The following is a 12,762-nucleotide window of genomic DNA, read 5'->3' as shown; positions in this document are numbered from 1 at the left end:
GCTATGTTTGACTCTACTTCATATCTCTGTTTCATGTCCTTTCCTAAAGAGATTTTGGTTTTTATCGGCTCAGAACAAACCTGAAACCTGGGGCGGTGTTTCTCACGAAAGATCCAAGCTATGTCGAAAAAAATTTTTTAAAAAAAGATTGAAAATATTGTTGCAAAAATAAATCTAAAACACATTTTTAAAAGTTTAAAAACATCGATACTACTGCGATTCCTATTTTTTGGGTACAATTTCAATCGTACAAAGACTTTTGAAATCACGAGGCGAAAACTTTTAGGCATGGCTAATCATGCTGCGGTGGTTGTTTATTACAGCACTACATGGTTTACCTTAAGGTTCAATATAGGATTGCACATATTCAAAGGGAAAATTTGCACAAATCTTTCCGTTTTGGAGGTAAATCCATTTCGTGATATAAAAAACCGATTTATGAAATTTAATAATGGATTGACAGTCAGGCGCAACACAGTCAGTTCTCAATGTAAAGTATTTGTCTCTGGGTCAAAAACTGTGACGTTTAGTCGACGTAAAATATGGTTTTGACTTCAAAGTACTTTAAATCGCCCTTTAGGGTTAAACCTATGAATAAAACACGCAGTAGGAAGTGAAACTTATACGAGTATTTCTTCGCATCTTGGTACGTGATACAGCACAACCCCTCGCTATTTTCGCATGCGGTTGGTGTATTCACAGCTTTTTCTCATCTTCCCTTGGTGAAGACAATTTAATGACGAAACTCTATAATGTGAAAAGAGGAAAAAGCTATCAAGGTAACATTACTTTATAGTTATCAAAGGTAAAACTGGCATCGATTTGGTTGCCTGTAATATAAGTGTTAGCGGTATCACTCATAACTTTTAAAACTCCTTTGGTTGTTAATCCTTCGACATTCGACTGTCATACTGGGCGTGCCATCCCAAAGGTTTTTTTTCTTGCGAGTGATTGATTTTTGATCGGGTAGAGAATATTTTATCACACCTGCACAGACCTCTCTTTTTTTATAACTCAAATTAAGCTTAATTATTTTAATCCTGAATACTGCTATATTTTAATGCTTAGAACAATCTGCTGCATGATTGCGGTTTGACGGTGTATTATTTAGAACGCAATCGTTCGTGAAATCACACCGAGAAAGAACTGGCCGCCATTTCAGTCTGCAACAGGGAATGAGAAACCCACGGAACTGATTAAAATAGTTTATTTAATGTCATGTCTTCCACTTCAGTGCAATGAAAGCAAATTAGATATTACACGGCCAAAGTGTGAAAAATAATTAAACATTTCGCAGCGGTACACAGGGCGATCTTTTCGCGAACAAATGCGAATGCTGTAAGCAAATTGTTGATGCGTACTCTGTATTCACCTTGTTTGTTCAGTGGTGAAGATTTTCTCTACTCTGTTGGAAGCACGATAGGTTTTGCTGCTATTACTGAGTTGTAGAAGGTTGTAACATTTAACTCATCAGTTTGGATGCACTGAAGGTTTTTACGCCGTTATATGAAATCGGAAATCGAGGACAACTATGTACACTGATACCCTGGGGAAAATGTCCCGATCGAGAAAAAAAAAATCCTTAATTGTATTAGTCAAAGGTGCTCGGGAAAATTTACCTTTAGTCGAAAAAACTCTCAAATATGTCAGTTACTAACATATTCAACCACAAAAAGGACATTCGGTGTACGAATCAGCGAATGAACTCGGGATTATATCTGCTGTTAGAGATCAACCTCTTTAGCGAGGCTGACATTTTTCACACCTCGGTAGAGATTTTGTTTACGGGCAATTACGCTTGTTAAAGGAGCTGCTAATCGGTTTCAATAGCAAAGAAACAGAATATTCTGTTATGCGGGAGCTACTGAGTTAGAACTGCCGTTGAATGTTACCGCATCTGGAAAACAAAACATTGTACACGAAGCATCCCCATGCATGAAAGAGAACTGTACAATAGGCTCTTCACAAAACACAGACAAAATTTCATATATTTGTATTCTCATTTGTTGCATAGTTTTTGCACAGTAGGAATTGAGGGGAAACTATATAAATCGATTCCCTCGTTGACACATTCTTACGAATCTTAGAGGTCTGAGATGTTTAATAAGCGAATGATTGCTGTGAGTTAAACCGTCTAAAAGAGCACGGAAAGCGGTGGATAATCCAAACTTCGGTCATTATCGACTCAGCAAAAAAAAAAAAGGTTTTTCTCTCGAACTAAGAAACAATTGAATTAAGACTTTTTAATACAAAACTCTGCGCAGCTGAACCGAGATTTTGATCAGCTCTTTTAGATGAAAGAAAACAATGAAGGCATTGATTATACCTCAAGCGCACGTTTCAAATACCACTTTAAGAATACTTGCTTACGAACAACGAGTAGCCCATTCTCTAAAGATTTCAGATAGGACATAATACAGCGTTACTCTATCAAGTAAAAGATGATATTCAGAGTGTCACTTGTAATTTGTGGTGGAGTGAAATGATTTTTGTTTTGAACGAAAGTATGCTGTCGTTTTCACTAAAGGCTGACGCGATTTACTAAACAAAGAATATATCTGCTTGGTCTAAAACAATCAAACTATACAGATGTTATTTATCAAAGAACAAAAGGTTGTTTTGCTTCAGAAATAATGGTAAAAAGGCGGCTAAAGTTAAAAATATCTTGCAAAAATAAGTAGCAGTTGGTTGATGATAAAACACAAACCCTCCAATTCTGTGGCGAAGAAGAATTGTGGCTCTTATTGTCGGAAGTTTGTTTAAAGAAAAACCCTTGATCTCTATCGATCTTAATCATGCAAATTTCTCGTTTTGCCTCGCAGGCATGAATGTGTCGTTGTATTAATTGTTTTTATTAAATAATTTGCTTAATCAAACATATAACTTCACAATGTCTTTACCACTCAGTGACCCTTGAACATGGCTTCATCAAAACACCGCTAATGATAATCACGAACAAACGCTCGAATGTCTTTTCCACAGTTATTTATTTGAAAAAATGTAGTCAAGGAGATGATTTTTTATTCCCTTACTGATGAAATAAATTCATTATCTTAACAGACTTAAGTCATACTTACGCAGTTGTCTTTGTGACAAAAGAGAAACCATTTTCGTGTAGAGGCACTTTTTGCCATGTACTAAGAGCGGAAGAGTCTATTGTATTTTGCCGTCTGGGTACAAAGAGATGGCCATAAGGCGCTCAGCAAGAGAGTGAATTTCATCAGTACCACGTTTATATTTGCCCAGTTTAAAGAACGCCTTGCAAACAGGAAGCTCTAATCATTGTTACACTCGAGTACAGTTTAGCACAAACTCGGCGGTGCAAGTAAAATATACTACTGAGTCCAGACTTTGGTAACTATAAATTTATTGTGACAATGAAAACGCTTTTTCACAAAACCTTTTAAATATATACTTACAAGTGAAAGAAATCTCGATAAATGGAGTTTTGCGTTTGAACAGCGTTTTTAACCACCGGAGATTTTAATCCTACTAAAGAGAAGTGCATAAGAAATTTAACACAAATTTCTTTGATTAAAATGCCGCCTCGCATAGCGGCATTCGATAAAACGACGAACGAGATTGATATTGAGTAAAGATAAAAACAAGTAAGTAAGAAGCGTAAACTTGGCTGAATATTCTTTGAAGATTCGTAAAGTGGAGAAGTTCGTTGGCGAGAAACAAAACGTTCAAAGTGACGCAGTGGAAGTGCCTTCGTGTCTCTGTTTAGACGAATCGGCTTAACACCTCATTTGTAACCCGTTGCTGTCTGACTCAATTCCTGAACGAGTTTTCATGTTTTACAATTATTTACAACTTCACAATCTTTCAGTGCTTGTTTGATCGTAAAGAACTTGTGACGAAAGTCGAGGTTATGTTATGCGCAGACAAAGAAAGAGTTAAAATTGCAAATGTAGCGGAATAAACCTTTCGCCGTAATTTGTAACACTTCGATGGCTGTCTAACGCTCCATTCGTCCGACGCAAAGGAAGAGAAAATTTTTATACACCTTCAAGTCTGCTAAAAAGAGGATTACAACAAATTATAATTGATTATCTCTGAACGGGCGTATCTCGCCTATCTTGTACATCCTCGCCGCATTCCTCTACTTGTAGGAATCACGGGTTTGTTGTCCTTTTTCCATTTCATACGCCGATTTTGGAACCAAATTTTGATTTGTCGTTCAGAGAGCTGCAACATCGTGGCCATTTCTGAACGTCTCTCTTTCGTAAGATACCTCGTGAAGTGAAATTCTTTTTCTAATTCCAGAATTTGGTTTCTCTTGTAGGCCACTCGTCGGCGATGCTTGAAAGGTTGTTTATAATGCCAGGGTACATCTCTCTCGTCTTCACCGTCTAAATATTTGAACAAAGTTGAATTCCATGAAAACATGTTCTTGCATATGAAGAAAAATTGTTTAATTCAAATAGATTGTAATACTGAACTTAAATATAATGAATTTAAATATCAGAGTTACCTTTTGATTTGCATGCAAGACTGATGCCAAGGGTTTTAATATTATTTCACCTTTGATTTATTCTATTTTACATTCAAGTTGACCCGTAAGTAATTGAAACGATTGCATTATCAAATTCGTTCAAACTTCAAGTATACAATTAAACGTTTCCTGAAACTTATCTACTTAGATGCCGGCTGAACTTGACTCATCGTCTTTTTAACAACTAAATCTTCCGTTTGCTCACCTGTTTTGTCTTCTGATTCGCTGGCATCTTTGGCTGATTGGCAAACATCATCGTTATGTTCAGTGGATTCGTGCGTGTCTGTAGAAGTTTCGCTGGGTGATGCTGGAGGAGTTTGAGAGCCGACCGAAACAGGACTGGTACTGCTTTCTGAGTTTGTCATTGGGTTTGGAATGCTTAGAGGAGGGCTTGCAGATATTACCGGCGGCCTGTGGACCTGAGAGTTACGATTTAGCGGGAAAAACGGCGGGGAATAGTAAGAAGGAACACCATATCCATACATAACCGGTGAAGTGTTGAAGTAAGGAGGTGGTCGAACTCTCTGATTTGCTTGGTAAAAGCAGTCCATAGTACGCTCGCGCCGTTGTGCTCAAACGAGTAACTCAAAGTAGAAATGACTAAGGCACCAGTCTGGCGAGAGCAATATTCGCTCTCGCTGTGGTCATAATTTAGTGCTGTAATTAGATAGCCAGATTAATTACATGATTGGCTCCTTAACAAATATGTGACGTCATCGCTATGCTGACTTGGTAAACTGCTGGCGCCGTCGATGCTGCGCGTGCAACAGACCGAAAGAGTTGACACAAATGGGTGATAAATTTAATTAAAAGCCTTCATATAATCTCTTCGTGGATAAATTATAAAGGCGTGGAAAACAAAAACGGAATATTCGAGTTTAATGAAATTTATTATAACAAATTTCTTATCTCATTCATATCGCAATAAATGTTGATTCTCGTTTCGCAAAAATTTCGGACGGGTGGCCTCGCTGAGTACACAAGGTCTGACAAGAAAGGTAAATTTTTGGCACATCATAATTTCAAAAAAATGGCATATCATCTGCATTTTTGGCAATTCATGGTGCTACTCAATGAGAGAGAGGAACATCTTCAATGCATTATTTATGCAGCTTCCCAATCTTACAACCCCCCTAAAAAAGACAGTTATATGGAAATAAACATATTTTTGTACAGGACAGAAAGGCTTAAAATATCTGTAACTAATCGTTGTGTTTCTTAGAGAGGTTCCAGTTGTCACAGCTGGTTGTTAACAAGAGTCGTGTGTATGGATGATAAAAGATCCCCACTAACCCACAATCGGAAACCAAAAAATGCATGCTCTGAAATGACGCGTGCGAATGAAAGCTGCAAAACAAAACAAAAAAAGGTTTTCTTTTGGTCCAAAGTTATAATTAATGAGTGTTATTAAAAGGAGATATGGATCTAAACTCAGTTCAGCTATTCAAACAGCACCTTTATTAACTTGCGATCGAAGAAAGAAGACCGCGACATTTACTCCGAACCTGGCGCGTAATTCATAAATCAATAAACTTGCTTGCATGTTCATTTTCAAGTGACACCTTAATTCAATGAGCGCTCAATCCAACTTGTTTGTAATATAAATTAATCGAACTCCTGAACAAATTCAGTGCTAATTTGGACAACGAGAGCCAAATTTATTTACGTATTCACTTTTTTTCACGGATAACTGTCATGAAAGGCTGCATGATAAGCAAAAAAAAGACGCTTGGAAACTTGTAAGACGTCAGAACAATTTCCAGTTTTTGACAGGAGCAAGAACGCTTTAGGGAAGACGGAGCGTTTCCTCTGAGACTCCATAGAAGTGTGACGGTAATTTTAGTCGTCTAAGGAGACTAGATGTCCTGGAAATAGTGCGAATAGCCGTTAATCATGTGTGAAAACTAATGAGAAAGGAGACTAAAGTCGAGCGCGTGTAGTGCCGACAAACTGACATGGTCTTGCGGTAGAAAAAAATTTGAAAAATAGCCAATGAGCATCATCCATCGAAATGAACTACTTTGAGAGAATTACTGAAGGTTTTCGATTAAAAATAAAAGGATGTGTTAGTGATAATAATTCTGCTTTGCAGGTGAAAGTCATAGTAAGTCTAAGCTTCAAAACAACCCTGGATAGGGGAAAGCTTAACATCGATGAAGAAAAAAAACCTGTTTTTTATTTCGCGTAATACAGATAAAAAATGACAACAAAGGATGTACCGAAGCTGTTTTTGTGATCACTTTCTTTTAGTTTTTTTCGGTTAGATAATACTGGCAATTTCAATCCGTGAGTCGATACCCAGGGCTCGACAAAGGCAACTGGACCCTTTTGTAATCTGTTATGGTTTTCTCTGTTTTCAAACAGTACCCTGGGTGCATTCAAGGCACGGACACTGCGGCGCCGGGGGTGGGAAGAACTTCATACGGGCCGCAGCGGGAACAATTCCCGTCGGTCTTTTGTTTTGGCCACGCAGCCATTCATCAAACCTGACTGAAACACGGAGCTCGTTTATTAAAAACAACTTTGTTGAGATCATGGAATGGGTTGGCTATTTACTTATCGCGTGAGTCTTCACCACAAGAAAACTTTGGAAACATTCGCATTGTGCGAAGTCAACCAAGCTTGGAAAACGCAGAGATTTAGTCCCACCGGAAATGCACTAAACGGTAGCCATCGCTTTAATCGCTCTATGATTTCGTCTCATTAGAGCTTAATAAATTACGCATCACTCCATCACATAAGACATGTTGTTAATCGATCTATGTCCCGCTCAGCGTGCGCCTGTCAAATGGTATACTGACCCCTTAAATCAAATGTGCTGCATTTTGTGTTTATAATTCCTTTGAAGTTTCATCCATACGTTTATATAAAGTGTTACTCTTGTTTTCGAAGTGTTTTGAAGTCATTTATTGTTTTATTCATGTAAAGAGTCGCTTAATTAATGAATAAAAACACAACAGCGGCCAGGCACAGTTCAGTGACTTAGGAAAAACTAAAAGAGGCATGTATTCAACATAATTTAGATAGTGTCACAAATGAAATTAACCTAAGCTTCGATGATCCTGAATAACAAATGAATTCGTGAACAAAAAACCACGGTCAGATCGTCAGCTGTGCCACGCAGGTGCTTTACACCAGTTTACAACCTCGACAAGTTTCAAACTGGTGAGAATATGCGCACAAAGTCTAAGAGTTCTTATTGAAATCATTCAATCATTGTCTCTATAGCATTTATAAATTAACCAATGCCTTTGAAGTGTTAAATATAGTCCTAGGTAGAACGCACTCTAATGTGAAACTTTTAAACTTAAAAAAATGTACGACAATTTTAAGCATAAAAGATTTCATGTGCCAACAAATCAAAAGTTGTTTGACCAACTAACCTCTACTACATTTCCTTAATGTTTTCAATCTTCACACAGGTGAATAAAATGGCTATTCCAAACATGTTATTTTTACTCTCTATAAATACCTCATTTCCGTAAGACCGGCTAAGTATTTCCTAATCGACTTTTAGTTCTGGCTTATCCAGTTTACTCTCTTGTTCAGATACAAAAAGGGCAGATTCCTATTTTTCTACATGTTTCCTTTTGTCGGTTTATACCTTAAAAAAACAGATTTTTGTGGTGGACGGAAAAGGTACCAATATCTTCAAGGGAAATAGGATACTGCTATGAAAATTTAGAGCATTTAAAGTAAGCCTGCATACTTCAGGAAGTGGGAATTTATCCGTTTCCTTTCCGGAAATTTTTAGAAATGAACCGACATTTTGCTGGATGACAAAGCTTATTTCGTGAATAAAGAGAACTTGAGGCCCTGATGGTAGGAAAATAAACTTATTAGTGGAGAACAGACCCAGCCACCTATCTATAATTCTTGTTCGCGTGCGACATTCCATTGGAAAAAATAGACTTCAAAGTGAATGGGTCATCTAATAACGGATTATTGTACTTCCAAAATTTAATATGCGCCCTAGGAATGGTCGCTGAAAACGTGTTGGCGAACTTTTTATCTTGCAATGACGTCAAAAAGTTTTATAAATTTGAGGAAATCAGTGAGTCAACGTGCTACTGTGGTTTGGTGAATGGAGATGCCGAGACTGAATCAAAATAACAGCAAGACATTATAAATAGTTTATAACCTCTTGATTGCACTCAGTGTTTTACTAAAACGGTTTGTTTTTTTCAACTATCTGTCGTACTACTTTTTCACTCATTTCATTTTTGATCTTTGCATCAAACACGTCAAATCACTAATTTCGTAACAACACCTATACCTTCCATCTACTCTCCCTCCGCCCATGATTTCGGCCGAAATTGAAATATCACAAAAAGTGATAAGATTGGGTAAGAGTGGATAATGTTTTAGTCAGTGACTACATAAGTTTAGAAGCAACGTCCACAAACGTGTTGTCATGCAGCAGGATCCATCATGTCAGAAAAAGAATCAGCAATAGAAAAGATCCGATATATTTGCAATTCGTGTTCAGATGAGGGTTTTTTTCATTCTATCAGATTGCCATGAACGAAAAGAAGGGTTAAGTGGATAAAAGCGACAAAAATTTGTGTGGTGTTCGTTGTCATCAAAAATGTTTCCAAGGAACTTTCCGGAATATTAGCGAGTCCTAATCACTCGATGCCATGGCAAATAATTTTTTTATAAGAAATCTAGTTTTCACCAGAGTCATAACTATTGTTAGATCGGGTTCCATCGTAGGGGAGAGAAGCTTGTTACCGCACGCAAAAAATCTCCCATACGACATTTTTCCAAGTCATTTATATAGTTTACAACAGCTTATGCACTGAATTGACACTTATAACCAAGTACAAAAAATAAATTCTTAAAATACCAGTCACCTCCCTTCCAAATTTCTTGGTGATATTTTGGTTTTAAATTAAACCCATTGGTTCAAAACCAGGAGCTCATCACTCCTGTTCAAAACTAACTTTTTTTCAACGATTTACACACGACATCTTTGTTATTGATTGAAAATCATAACATAACCTTTTAACCGATCGTCATTTTTGAAACAAACATTTACACTACAAGAAACCTTCCCCGCTTGGCGTGCCCTCTTTCTTGTGAAACGCTTGCTTTTCTTTTTCTTGCGGCTGTCTTCAGTTTGTTTACAACTTGGGCCATGTCTTCTGAGGAGCAGTAGAAAATGTAGGTGGGCCATTCATCACAGCCCTCTCCGTATGTAAACTTTTTCTCCACTAACCGCATCCCAGCTCGGCTAAATAATGTCTCTAACACAGGGAAAACTGTTGGGCAAACCACATTCAGTCCTTTCTCGAGCGCGTAGCTAAAAGCGGAATGAAGAAGCAGCTGGATTATGCTTGGTTGTGTGTTTCTGTAGTCCTTGGCTACCGCCCCTCGTTGCACTTCCACTAACGGTTGGTCGGCCTTTGGGCGGAGAATTCTCTTCATGGACGGTAGTTGACTGGCTGGGTACAATTCAAGGTCAAGCTTTCCTAAAGAGTTGTTCCGTTGGACTGCTCGGGTAACTCCGATCAGGCTATCTCCTTTGTACGCTCCAAACCAAACAGATGAGTCATCAAAAGTATCGCAAAGGATAGGTTTGTTTTGGTCGTCTTTATCGATACGAAAACCTGTCGGACTATCACTACGAAAATCCCAGCCCATCTCACTAATATACACCTCGTGTAAAAGACGTCTGGCTGCATTTACGGCATCATAGTCGCTCAAAATTCGGACGAACAAGTCCATCACTGAATCCTCAAAGCTTTGCTGTACCAGGGAGAAATTCTGATAATTAATTGTGTTTTTGAAGGTGTTCAGCGATATTGACAGGTTGTACAGGATCTTGAGGTAGTTATAAAACTTAACATCGCGCACTCTGAACTTTCCCGCCGAAGTACAGTAGCGATGACTTTGCACGTGAACCAGAGAATGTCTCATTGGTCATTTAGGAACCTTGTTCCAAATTTGGAACTGAGAGCACGTGCATTTTCTGAGGTTTACGTCAACTCAGGAGTCTTGTGACCTGAGGCTTGGCAACCGAGAGCCTTCCCGACGGAATGTGCGAATTCTGGTTTATCAAATTTAGAACCTATCTCCCGAATTGTTTGCCACTGGAAAGGAAACTCTGTGACAGAAATCTTTGAGTAAACCCACCAGAAAAGTACAACACACAATAAGCAGAAGATAGTTCTGCCAGCCATGACTGCATTTTAACCTTACCAGTTTGGCAATTCTGCTGTGAATCAAAATCAATCATTTGTGAGACCGTTAATCCTAATAGAACCAGCATTATCATCCCACCTGCACGCATCCGTTTACTGTCTTTGTTTTTTGAATATTTCTCGCCTCCCTTAATCTGATTTTGCGTCCTGCAACAGACACCTGTGCACTCAGTCTAGCACAATAAACAGACTCTCCCCCGTTGTATTTGTTTGAGGAAGCCGTGACAATTGTGCAGTCAAACTTGTGACCCACTATAACATTCATGGGCTCTCGACAGGACAGCATATATTCAAATTGGTGTTAAACTTAAATGCTGTGTTAGCGATGTGATATGTTATACGGATTATAGCCTTTCTCTTTTATCGGTCCACAGTCGAGGGCAGGTTACCAGTGTTTTACCGCCGCCTAAAAAAAATACCTCCTACCGCCGCCTGTTCAGCTTGCATTGCGAGCAAGCTCTCGTGACAAAGTTTCGCCTTAAGCCACAGCCGCGTATAATGCCATCGGCAGCCGCTCATGGAACATTTACTGAAACCCCAACAGGCAATTCTCATTGGAAGTGTGTTCATAAAAACCTTTTCAGCCTAGAGGGATTTAACGTTGTAATAAAATTTTCTGTTAAAAAAAAAAAAAAAGATGTGACTTTACTGACGAGTCTTTCGCCACTTTAAGTCGAACATGCAAAAAATGGTTTCATTCAAATTCAAGCTCATTTCTTTTGTTTACTATTGTCAAGAGTTTGTCTCACGAGTTGAATAAAGAGCTGTACTGATGACTGAAACTCGTGACTGTTGTTAAAGCAACTGTGTAATAGTTAATCAGTATGCGCAAATGGCCGCTACTGTACGGACAGGTACTGAATGAAATTGACAAAATGAATAATGGTTTACTCTGGGCAAGCATGATTTGGTAACTCGAAAACTCGACGGGCTTTATATTTTAGATGATTTTAGTTGATTTCTTATAAAGAATTATCTTAAATTTGCCAAAAGGACTGTGAGCAGATATTACCAATTAGCAAAGCGGAATCCAAGCGACGGAAGGCGATTGAAAACCCACGTGCAACTCTGCGCTCGGCCTCAGGTTAGTAACAGATCGGTTGAAGAAATAAAGGGAGTGTTTTAATTTCTTTGCAATATCAAGGATAATTATACCAAGATAAAGATGGAACTTGGTAACTTATATAGTGGTTTTGGTTTCCTATACGTGTGCCATAATAAGGACTTTTTCTCACTTTTAACCTTTACACACTAACATCAGTATGCATATTTTCCATAACGTTCTCTAAACCTTTCCCATGGTGCTCACATGGAGAATTTTTTATTAACGATAAACGTATTTTAGTGATCATTTCCCTTTTTTCTCGTGAACTTAATATTGGATTTAAGGATGATATTGCAAAGAGAAATTACAAATTTTGAAAATTTCCGAAATTAAGAGAATTTTAAAACAGCCATTGATTTAAAATGCATTAACGTGTCTCGCTGAGTTTAATTGTAAAACAACAGACCTGGCACTATACTATTTACTATTCTGTAATTTTTTTATGTTTTGACCATAGGTTATGCATGCATAGTTAAATGTAAATTTCAAATGAACATGTCCCTAACATTTTTTGGTACTGAATTGCTAAACGTACTCTTCGTCCAGCCGAGACATAAATTTTCTGTCAGTCTCTACTGACTTTTTGCCGCTCAGACAGCGTAGTTGGATCGCATTAATCAACTGCCTTGTACACAGATTTTACCTCAGAAGAAAATAAAACTGGCAAATAATGGAAGAGGATTGTATTTTGCTTTCTTTACGTGTCATATTGTTTTGTTTGTTCATTTCCTTGTTTATCTTGTGGCTAATTGTTGTAAAAGATAAACATTAAGCTACAAATGTTTTAAAATTACATTAGCCGTCACCCCCAAGGAATCTGAGGTGCACCTTGCTTGTGATATGCTTCGAAAATATTATTTTAGATCAACAGCTATTTGAATCATGAACGACGAGTTTGAGAGGCTCATTTCAGGTAAAATTTTACGCTCCCCTCTCCTCCTCCCTCCGCGATT

The 12,762-nt window shown here is 38.0% G+C and overlaps 2 protein-coding genes and 1 long non-coding RNA gene across 3 annotated transcripts; 1 reads left to right on the top strand and 2 right to left on the bottom strand.

Moving 5' to 3' along the window:
* The first annotated feature begins 515 nt into the window (after positions 1-515).
* LOC149040772 (uncharacterized) lies at positions 516-5,682 on the top strand. The gene is made up of 2 exons (XR_016179858.1): positions 516-779; positions 4,647-5,682. It is a non-coding gene; the product is annotated as an uncharacterized LOC149040772 (long non-coding RNA).
* On the bottom strand, positions 3,356-5,049 carry LOC113675850 (uncharacterized). The gene is made up of 2 exons (XM_027192450.2): positions 4,704-5,049; positions 3,356-4,355 (listed from the first exon to the last, which is right to left on the bottom strand). The coding sequence occupies exons 1-2, from the start codon at positions 5,047-5,049 to the stop codon at positions 4,078-4,080; spliced, it is 624 nt and encodes a 207-aa protein (XP_027048251.2). The 3' UTR covers positions 3,356-4,077.
* Positions 5,683-8,727: 3,045 nt separating the features above from the next.
* On the bottom strand, positions 8,728-11,022 carry LOC113675845 (uncharacterized). Its single transcript, XM_027192444.2, has one exon. The coding sequence runs from the start codon at positions 10,418-10,420 to the stop codon at positions 9,536-9,538; it is 885 nt and encodes a 294-aa protein (XP_027048245.2). The 5' UTR covers positions 10,421-11,022; the 3' UTR covers positions 8,728-9,535.
* Positions 11,023-12,762: the final 1,740 nt, after the last annotated feature.

This window comes from Pocillopora damicornis, chromosome 9 (assembly GCF_964200805.1).
Source record: "Pocillopora damicornis chromosome 9, jaPocDami1.2, whole genome shotgun sequence".
Classification (NCBI taxonomy): Eukaryota; Metazoa; Cnidaria; class Anthozoa; order Scleractinia; family Pocilloporidae; genus Pocillopora; species Pocillopora damicornis.
Note: the sequence above shows the minus strand (reverse complement) of the source record. Positions and strands in the feature narration are given on the sequence as shown.